At 52.6% G+C, this 11007-nt stretch overlaps 1 protein-coding gene across 1 annotated transcript in view; it reads right to left on the reverse strand.

The window, feature by feature from the left end:
- The window catches only part of lrpap1 (low density lipoprotein receptor-related protein associated protein 1), a 48428-nt gene extending 41096 nt beyond the window's left edge, over window positions 1-7332 (reverse strand). The window contains exon 1 of the mRNA XM_085975487.1: window positions 7125-7332. Within this exon, the coding sequence (XP_085831613.1) occupies window positions 7125-7295 (171 nt within the window). The 5' untranslated portion in view covers window positions 7296-7332. The remainder of the gene's footprint in view (window positions 1-7124) is intronic.
- Between the last annotated feature and the right edge of the window lie 3675 nt (window positions 7333-11007).

Below are 11007 nucleotides of genomic sequence, written 5' to 3' on the forward strand. Positions count from 1 at the left end.
AATTCTCTCTGATGCCCTGATATTTTCCACAGGCTGTGAGGAAGTGCATCTCTGTCTCAACTACTCCCTGACTGCAGTGAGAGCATATCCTGTCTTCTCTTGGCAGCCTGGTCTGCCTGTGTCTGCCTTTTTCGATCGCTAGGCTATGTTCGCTAAGTCTGTACCTTGTCAAGGTTCTTCTCAGTTTGTTATCCTTTACCATGGTCAGGTAATCAGCTATGTTGTGTTGTCTATTTAGGGCCAAGTAGCAATTGAGTTTGCTTTGGGTTTTTGTTGTTTCTGCCCAATATGACAGATATTTTTCCTTTTGCTTAGCGACGATTGTGTTGGGTCGAATTCTTTGTGTTACCCTGTCACTGTCCTGGGGCTGGTTATTGTTAGTATTGTTATTAGTTACTTTATTGAGTCCCAGGACTAGTTGACTGAGGGTATTCTTCTTTATGGTCAGCTCTTGGCATTTCAGGGCGTCGTAGTGATAGCATTGGGGGTTGCTCATTTGTAGGTGATTCCAAAATTTGGTGGCTCTTTTTTGGATAGTGATTATTAATGGGTATTGGCCTAGTTCCGCCCTGCATGCGTTGTTTACTGTTTTCCTTTGAGTCCGGAGGATACTTTTACAGAATTCCGCATGTAGGATCTCAATTGGGTGTTTGTCCCATTTTGCAAAATCTTGTTGTGTTAGTGGTCCCCAGACCTCACTGCCATAGAGTGCAATTGGTTCAATTACTGATTTGAAAATTTTGAGCCAAATGCTAATTGGGATTTCTATTTGGATTGATTTTTTGATGGCATAGACATCCTTGTTCCTGTACTCGAACCCTCTTGCTACGAAGGCCAACATACCATTTGCCTTCTTAATCGCCTGCTGCAGCTGCATGCTTACCTTCAGCGACTGGTGCACAAGAACACCCAGGTCTCTTTGCACTTCCCCTTCTCCCAATCTATTGCCATTCAAATAATAATCTGCCTTCCTGTTTTTGCCACCAAAGTGGATAACCTCACATTTATCCACATTATAGTGCATTTGCCATGTTTCTGCCCAATCACCCAACCTGTCCAAATCGTACTGGAGTTTCACGACATCCTCCTCACAGCTTACCCTCCCACCCAGCTTTGTGTCATCTGCAAATTTGGAGATATTACATCCAATTCCCTCGTCCAGATCATTAATATATATTGTGAACAGCTGGGGTCCTAGGACCGATCCTTGCGGTACCCCACTAGTCACTGCCTGCCACTCGGAAAACGACCCGTTTATTCCAACTCTTTGCTTTCTGTCCGCCAACCAGTTCTCTATCCAAGTCAATACCTTGCCCCCAATCCCATGTGCCTTAATTTTGCACGCTAATCTCTTATGTGGGACCTTATCGAAAGCCTTCTGAAAGTCCAAATACACCACATCCACTGGTTCGCCCGTATCTATTTTACCAGTGACATCCTCAAAAAATTCCAGTAGATTAGTCAAGCATGATTTACCTTTTGTAAATCCATGTTGACTTTGTCCGATCCTGTCACTGCTTTCCAAGTGCTCTGCTATTACATCTTTTATAATCGACTCTAGCATTTTCCCCACTACCGATGTCAGGCTTACCGGTCTATAATTCCCTGCTTTTTCTCTACCACCTTTTTTGAATAGTGGGGTAACATTAGCTACCCTCCAATCCATGGGAACTGTTCCAGAGTCTATCGAGTTCTGGAAGATGACCAGCAATGCATCTACTATTTCTAGGGCCACTTCCTTAAGTACCCTGGGATGTAGATTATCAGGCCCTGGGGATTTATCGGCCTTCAGTCCCATCAATTTTCCTAACACCATTTCCCTACGAATATTTCTTTCAGTTCCACCCTTTCATCAGGCCCTATGTTCCCCGGCATCTCTGGGAGGTTATTTGTGTCCTCCTTTGTGAAGACAGAACCAAAGTATGAATTTAGTTGGTCTGCCATTTCTCTGTTTCCCATTATAAATTCCCCTGATTCTGACTGCAAGCGACCTACGCTTGACTTCACCAATCTTTTTCTCTTCACATATCTATAAAAGCTTTTAGAGTCAGTTTTTATGTTACCTGCTAGGTTACTCTCATATTATATTTTCCCTTTCTTAAATAATCCCTTTGTCCTCCTTTGTTGAATCCTAAACTGCTCCCAATCCTCAGGATTATTGCTTTTTCTGGCCAATTTACATGTGCTCTCCTTGGATCTTATGCTATCCCTAATTTCCCTTGTTAGCCACGGTTGAGTCACCTTTTTTGTTTTACTTTTATGCCAAACTGGGATGAACAAATTCTGTAGCTCATTCATTTGGTCTTTGAATGTATGCCATTGCCTATCCACCGTCAACCCTTTGAGTGCCATTTCCCAATCAATCCTACCCAACTCGCTCCTCAGACCATCGTAGTTTCCTTTATTTAAATTGAGAACCCTAGTCTCCGAGTCAACTACTTCATTCTCCATCTTAATGAAGAATTCGATCATATTATGATCGCTCCGACCCAAGGGGCCTCGTACAACAAGATTGCTAATTAATCCTTTCTCGTTACATAATACCCAGTCTAAGATGGCCTGATCTCTGGTTGGTTCCTCGACATATTGGTCCAGGAAACCATTCCCTAAACACTCCAGGAATTCCTCCTCCACAGTATTGTTCCTAATTTGGTTGGCCCAATCTATATGTAGATTAAAGTCACCCATGATGACTGCTGTGCCCTTACTGCATGCTTCTTCAATTTCCCTTTTAATGCCATCCCCAACCTCCGCCTTACTGTTGGGAGGTCTATATACCACTCCCACTAATGTTTTTTTCCCCTTAGTATTTCTCAGTTCTACCCATACAGATTTCACAGCATCAGAGCTAATATCCTTCATTACAATTGTATTAATCCCTTCTTTAACCAGTAATGCTACCCCACCTCCCTTTCCTTTTTGCCTATCTTTCCTGAATATCGAATACCCCTGGATGTTGAGTTCCCAGTCTTGGCCATCCTTGAGCCACGTTTCCGTAATCCCAACCAAATCATATTCGTTTACCTCTATTTGCGCAGCCAATTCATCCACCTTATTACAAATGCTCCTCGCATTAAGACACAAAGCCTTCAGGCTTGTTTTTTTAACGCTCTTAGACCTATTCGAATTATTATTTACTGTGGCCACGTTTGATTTCTCTGACTACCACTTTTGTTTTTCTCCTTCCTATCTTTGAAGTTCCCCAAACTATCATAGCCAACTCACTCCTCATATCTTCATAGTTTCCTTTGTTTAGATTTAGGACTCTAATTTCGGATTGGACTACTTCACTTTCCATCTTAATGAAGAATTTGATCATGGTCACTCTTCCCTAAAGGACCCCACACAACAAGATTATTAATTAACCCCTTCTCATTGCACAATATCCAATCTAGGATAGCCTGTTCCCCAGTTGGCTCCTCAACGTACTGGTCTGAAAAACCAACTCGTACACACTCCAGGAATTCATCCTCCACAGTATTATTGTTAATTTGGTTTGGCCAATCTATATGTAGATTAAAGTCACCCATGATTACTGTAGTACCCTTGTTACATGCATCTCTAATTTCCTGTTTGATGCCATCCCTACATTACCACTACTGTTTGGAGGCCTACAGACAACTCCCACCAATGTTTTCTGCCTCTTGGCGCTTCTTAGCTCCACCCAGACTGATTCTACATCTTGATTTTCTGAGCCAATATCCTTTCTCACAATTGCTCTGATTTCATCCTTTACTAACAAGGCCACCCCACCTCCTTTTCTTTTTTGCCTGTTCTTCCTAAATATCGAATATCCTTGGATATTCAGCTCCCAGCCTTGGTCACCCTGCAGCCATGTCTCCGTAATCGCACTTATATCGTGTCCATTTACATCTATTTGCGCTGTTAATTTGTCTGCCTTATTACGAATGCTTCGTGCATTCAGATACAGTGCCTTTAGATTTGTCTTTCTAACATTTTTAGACATCTTAACATTTTCTTGTACTATGGCCCTATTTGTCTTATTACCATTTTTTTCTTCTCTGGACCGTATTTGTTAGTATGCTCTGTCCCTTCCTGACACAATCGGGTTATCCTTACCCCATCACTTTCCTGCAATGCCTCCTTGTCTTTTCTCTTTAGCATTCCAGATTTCTCTCCACCGGGACCCTACCCCCCCCTTATTTAGTTTAAAGTCCTATCGCCCTCCCTCCCTCACCCTCTTTCGCCCTCCCTCTTTCACCCTCCCTCCCAACCTCCCTCTTTCACCCTCCCTCCCGCCCACCCTCTCTCCCTCCCCTTTCACCCTCGTTCCCTCCCTCCCACTCCTTCACCCTCGTTCCCTCCCTCCCACTCCTTCACCCTCGTTCCCTCCCTCCCCCTCCTTCACCCTCGTTCCCTCCCTCCCCCTCCTTCACCCACCCTCCACCCTCGTTCCCTCCCTCCCTCTTTCACCCTCCCTCCCCACCCTCATTCCCTCCCTCCCTCCCCCCTTGCACCCTCATTCCCTCCCTCTCCCCCCTTTCACCCTCCCTCCCTCCTTTCTTTCACCCTCCCTCTTTCACCCCCCCACCCCCTCCGTTTCACCCCCCTCCTCCCTCTCTCGCCTCCCCTCCCTCCCTCTCTCTCCTCCCCTCCCTCTCGCCTCCCCTCCCTCCCTCCCGCCTCCCCTCCCTCCCTCCCGCCTCCCCTCCCTCGCCTCCCCTCCCTCTCTCTCGCCTCCCCGCCCTCCCGCCTCCCCTCCCTCGCCTCCCTCCCCTCCCCCTCTCCTCCCTCCCCTCCCCCTCTCTCGCCTCCCCCGCTCGCCTCCCTCCCCTCCCCCTCTCTCGCCTCCCCCGCTCGCCTCCCCTCCCTCCCTTCCCTCTCGCCTCCCCTCCCTCCCTTCCCTCTCGCCTCCCCTCCCTCCCTTCCCTCTCGCCTCCCCCCCTTCCCTCTCGCCTCCCCCCCTTCCCTCTCGCCTCCCCTCCCCCCTTCCCTCTCGCCTCCCCCCCTTCCCTCTCGCCTCCCCCCCTTCCCTCTCGCCTCCCCTCCCTCCCTTCCCTCTCGCCTCCCCTCCCTCCCTTCCTTCCCTCTCGCCTCCCCCCCCTCCCTTCCCTCTCGCCTCCCCCCCCTCCCTTCCCTCTCGCCTCCCCCCCCTCCCTTCCCTCTCGCCTCCCCTCCCTCTCGCCTCCCCTCCCTCTCGCCTCCCCTCCCACCCTTCCCTCTCGCCTCCCCTCTCGCCTCCCCTCTCGCCTCCCCTCCCGCCTCCCCTCCCTCCCTGTCGCCTCCCCTCCCTTCCCTCTCGCCCCCCCTCCCTCCCTTCCCTCCCCTCCCTCCCTTCCCGCTCGCCTCCCCTCCCTCCCTCGCCTCCCTCCCCTCCCCCTCTCTCGCCTCCCCCGCTCGCCTCCCCTCCCTCCCTTCCCTCTCGCCTCCCCTCCCTCCCTTCCCTCTCGCCTCCCCCCCTTCCCTCTCGCCTCCCCCCCTTCCCTCTCGCCTCCCCTCCCCCCCTTCCCTCTCGCCTCCCCCCCTTCCCTCTCGCCTCCCCCCCTTCCCTCTCGCCTCCCCTCCCTCCCTTCCCTCTCGCCTCCCCTCCCTCCCTTCCTTCCCTCTCGCCTCCCCCCCTCCCTTCCCTCCCTCTCGCCTCCCCCCCTCCCTTCCCTCTCGCCTCCCCCCCCTCCCTTCCCTCTCGCCTCCCCCCCCTCCCTTCCCTCTCGCCTCCCCCCCCTCCCTTCCCTCTCGCCTCCCCTCCCTCTCGCCTCCCCTCCCTCCCTTCCCTCTCGCCTCCCCTCCCTCTCGCCTCCCCTCCCACCCTTCCCTCTCGCCTCCCCTCTCGCCTCCCCTCCCTCTCGCCTCCCCTCCCACCCTTCCCTCTCGCCTCCCCTCCCGCCTCCCCTCCCGCCTCCCCTCCCTCCCTGTCGCCCCCCCTCCCTCCCTTCCCGCTCGCCTCCCCTCCCTCCCTCCTCCCCCCCTTCCCTCCCTCCCTCCTCGCCTCCCCTCCCTCCCTTCCCTCTCGCCTCCCCTCCCTCCCTTCCCTCTCGCCTCCCCTCCCTCCCTTCCCTCTCGCCTCCCCTCCCTCCCGCCTCCTCTCCCTCCCTCTCCCGCCTCCCCTCCCTCCCTCTCGCCTCCCCTCCCGCCTCCCCTCCCCTCTCGCCTCCCCCCCTCCTCCCCCCTCGCCTCCCCCCCTGCCTCCCCCCCTCCCCTCTCGCTCGCCCCCCCTCGCCTCCCCCCCTGCCTCCCCCCCTCCCCTCTCGCTCGCCCCCCCTCGCCTCCCCCCCTCCTTCCCTCTCGCCTCCCCCTCCCGCCTCCTCTCCCTCCCTCTCCCGCCTCCTCTCCCTCCCTCTCCCGCCTCCTCTCCTCCCCTCCCTCTCGCCTCCCCTCCCGCCCTCCCCTCTCGCCTCCCTCCCTCCCTTCTCTCTCCTCCCCTCCCGCCCTCCTCTCTCCTCCCCTCCCGCCCTCCTCTCGCCTCCCCTCCCTCCCTCCTCTCTCCTCCCCTCCCGCCCTCCTCTCGCCTCCCCTCCCTCCCTCCTCTCTCGCCTCCCCTCCCTCCCTCCTCTCTCGCCTCCCCTCCCTCCCTCCTCTCTCGCCTCCCCTCCTCTCTCGCCTCCCCTCCCTCCCGCCTCCCTCTCGCCTCCCCCCTCTCTCGCCTCCCCCCCCTCCCTCCTCTCTCGCCTCCCCCCCCTCCCTCCTCTCTCGCCTCCCCCCCCTCCCTCCTCTCTCGCCTCCCCCCCTCCCTCCTCTCTCGCCTCCCCTCCCTCCCTCCTCTCTCGCCTCCCTCCTCTCTCGCCTCCCCTCCCTCCTCTCTCGCCTCCCCTCCCTCCTCTCTCGCCTCCCCTCCTCTCTCGCCTCCCCTCCCTCCCTCCTCTCTCGCCTCCCCTCCTCTCTCGCCTCCCCTCCCTCCCTCCTCTCTCGCCTCCCCTCCCTCCCTCCTCTCTCGCCTCCCCTCCTCTCTCGCCTCCCCTCTCGCCTCCCCTCCCTCCCTCCTCCCCTCCCTCCCTCCCTCCTCGCCTCCCTCCCTCCTCGCCTCCCGCCTCCCCTCCCTCCCTTCTCTCTCGCCTCCCTTTGTCACTCCCTCCCACTCCGTCTCTCACCCCTCACTCCCTCTCCCCTCACTCCCTCTCCCACTCTCCATCCCTCTCCACTCACTCCTCCTTGCTCCCCTCACTCACCCGCTGTGCCTTGTCCCAGACCTGGTTGAGTTTGGCGATCCTGAACTCGATCGCCGCTTTCCCGGCCTCGGCCGCCTGGTTTTTGTCCCGCGAGTATTTTCCGGCCGCCTGAGAGCGAGCCGGGAGCAGACAGCCGGCCAGCAGCACCAACCTCACCCAGCCCGCCGCCATGGCCCGCTCGGCGCTCCCGGCAACCGTCGCCACAGCAACCAGCCGGCAGCGCGCATGCGCAAGGCATGCCGGGGCCATTCATTCCCGCAGACTACAATTCCCACAGTGCCTTGCGCCCCCAGTCTTCTCACCAGCGGCGCCAAGAGGTGAAGGTGGGCATTACATAGAAACATAGAAGATAGGAGCAGGAGTAGGCCATTCGGTCCTTCGAGCCTGCTCCGCCATTCAATGAGATCATGGCTGATCATCCAAATTCAGTACCCTGTCCCTGCCTTCTCCCCATATCATAGAAACATAGAGATAGGAACAGGAGTAGGCCATTCGGCCCTTCGAGCCTGCTCCGCCATTCAATGAGATCATGGCTGATCTTCGTCTGAGATCATAGCTGATCTTACCAGTTCAGTACTCCGTCCCCGCCTTTTCTCCGTAACCCTTAATCCCCTTAGCCTTCAGAAATATATCCAATTCTCTCTTGAAAATATTTATTGAATTAGCCTTCACAGCCCTCTGTGGCAGGGAATTCCACAGGCTCACCACTCTTTGAGTGAAGAAATTCTTCCTCATCTCTGTTTTAAATGATTTGCCCGCTATTTTTAGACTGTGGCCCCTGGTTCTGTGCTCCCCGGCCATTGGAAACATTCTCTCTGAATTCAGCCTGTCCAGGCCTGCCATAATTTTATATGTTTCGATGAGATCCCCTCTCAATCTTCTAAACTCCAGTGAGTACAAGCCCAAACTATTTAATCTCTCTTCGTAGGTCATTCCCGCCATTCCAGGTATCAGCCTGGTGAATCGCCGTTGCACTCTTTCCATGGCAAGAACATCCTTCCGCAGATGGGGCGACCAAAACTGTACACAATACTCCAGATGCGGTCTCACCAGCACCTTGTACAGCTGTAGTAAGGTATCCCTATTCCTATACTCGAACCCCCTTGATATGAAGGCCAACATACCATTTGCCTTCTTAATCGCCTGTTGCACCTGCATGCTCTCCTTCAGTGACTGGTGCACAAGAACACCCAGGTCCCTCTGCACTTCCCCATCTCCCAATCTATTGCCATTTAGATAATAATCTACCCTCCTGTTTTTACCCCCAAAGTGGATAACCTCGCATTTATCCACATTATAGTGCATCTGCCACGTATCCGCCCATTCCCCCAACCTGTCCAAATCGCACTGTAGCCTCCTGACATCCTCATCAGAGCCCACCCCTCCTCCTAGTTTAGTGTCGTCAGCGAATTTGGAAATATTGCATCCAATTCCCTGATCCAGATCATTTATATATATTGTGAACAGCTGGGGTCCCAGGACAGATCCTTGCGGCACCCCGCTGGTCACTGCCTGCCACTCCGAAAACGAGCCGTTTATTCCAACTCTCTGTTTTCTATCCGCCAGCCAGTTCTCTATCCACGTTAATACTTTGCCCCCAATCCCATGAGCCTTAATTTTGCATGATAATCTTTTGTGTGGAACCTTATCGAAGGCTTTCTGGAAGTCAAGGTACACCACATCCACTGGCTCTCCCCCATCTATTTTACCAGTTACTTCCTCAAAAAATTCCAGCAGATTAGTCAAACAAGATTTACCCTTTGTAAATCCATGTTGACTCTGTCCGATCCTTTCCCCATTTGTCAAGTGCTCCGCTATTTTATCCTTAATAATGGACTCTAGCATTTTGCCCACAACCGATGTAAGGCTTACTGGTCTATAATTCCCTGCTTTCTCTCTACCCCCCTTTTTAAATATTGGGGTAACATTAGCTACCCTCCAATCCACGGGTACTGTTCCCGAGTCAATGGAGTTCCGGAAGATGATCCTTAGAGCATCTGCTATCTCCAGGGCCACCTCCTTAAGTACCCTAGGATGTAGTTTATCAGGCCCCGGGGATTTGTCGGCCTTCAGTCCCCTCAACTTACCCAACACCATATCCCTAGAGATACTAATTTCTGTCAGCTCCTCCCTCTCATTAGTCCCTATGTTTGCCGATATTCCTGGGAGGTTATTTGTGTCCTCCTTTGTGAATACAGAACCAAAGTATGAGTTTAATTGGTCTGCCATTTCCTTATTCTCCATTATATATTCTCCCGAATCGGACTGCAAGGGACCGACTTGGGATTTTACCAGTCTTTTCCTCCTGATATACCGATAAAAGCTTTTGCAGTCTGTCTTTATGTTTGCTGCAAGTTTACTTTCGTATTCTATTTTCCCCTTCCTGATTAATCCCTTTGTCCTCTTTTGCTGTATCCTGTACTGCCCCCAATCTTCCGGTCTGGTGCTTTTTTTTGCCAGTTGATATGCCCTTTTTTGGGGCATATCCCTTGATCCCTTTAGCCTTAAGAAATATATCCAACTCCTTCTTGAATATATTTAATGAACTGGCCTCCACCGCCCTCTGTGGCAGAGAATTCCACAGGTTCACCACTGGGTGAAAAAATTCCTCCTCATTTCAGTCCTAAATGGCTTACCCCTTATCCTTAGACTATGACCCCTGGTTCTGGACTCCCCGGCCATCATAAACATCCTTCCTGCATCTAGTCTGCCCAGGCCTGACAGAATTTTATAGGTTTCGATGAGATCCCCTCTCAATCTTCTAAACTCCAGTGAGTATAAGCCCAATCGACACAATCTCTCCTCATACGTCATTCCTGCCATCCCAGGTATCAGCCTGGTGAATCTTCGCTGCACTCCTTCCATGGCAAGAACGTCCTTCCTCAGGCAAGGCGACCAAAACTGCACACAATACTCAAGGTGCAGTCTCACCAAGGCCCTGTACAACTGTAGCAAGACATCCTTGTTCCTGTACTCGAACCCTCTTGCTACGAAGGCCAACATACCATTTGCCTTCTTAACCGCCTGCTGCACCTGCATGCTTACCTTCAGCGACTGGTGCACAAGAACACCCAGGTCTCTTTGCACTTCCCCTTCTCCCAATCTATTGCCATTCAAATAATAATCTGCCTTCCTGTTTTTGCCACCAAAGTGGATAACATCACATTTATCCACATTATAGTGCATTTGCCATGTTTCTGCCCAATCACCCAATCTGTCCAAATCATACTGGAGTTTCTCGACATCCTCCTCACAGCTTACCCTCCCACACAGCTTTGTGTCGTCTGCAAATTTGGAGATATTACATCCAATTCCCTCGTCCAGATCATTAATATATATTGTGAACAGCTGGGGTCCTAGGACCGATCCTTGCGGTACCCCACTAGTCATTGCCTGCCACTCGGAAAACAACCCGTTTATTCCAACTCTCTGCCTTCTGTCCGCCAACCAGTTCTCTATCCAAGTCAATACTGTGGTGTATGTAACCTGTTCCACCTTAAGAGAACTTAAGCCTGTTCCACCTTAAGAGATGTATTACTTTCTCTGGCTGCTGTATACGTAATACCGGTGGTGACCACCGGTATATAAGTACTGTGTAGTGATATTGTATTTAGTATAGTCCTGACCTCCAACTAGTAAAGACCTGTTGAACTTTATTCTTGTAGTCTGTGTCAGTAATTAATCTTAATACAAATGGAACACACAGACTTAACAGTGGCGACGAGTCCGATTCTTACCCTGCGGCAGTTTATATCCACGGCGGCTTCGTCCACAGAACGGGCGTCGAAGAGAGGCATCCACCCTCATCACCCTGCTGGAAGACACGTCGCGCGGCAGGCATCGAGAACCCGGAGTGCAGAAGATATCCTGAACTTGAAGCCTC

The sequence above is a fragment of the Somniosus microcephalus genome, chromosome 1, assembly GCF_052327205.1.
Source record: "Somniosus microcephalus isolate GS21.2 chromosome 1, FLI_Smic_1.0, whole genome shotgun sequence".
In the NCBI taxonomy this organism is placed as follows: Eukaryota; Metazoa; Chordata; class Chondrichthyes; order Squaliformes; family Somniosidae; genus Somniosus; species Somniosus microcephalus.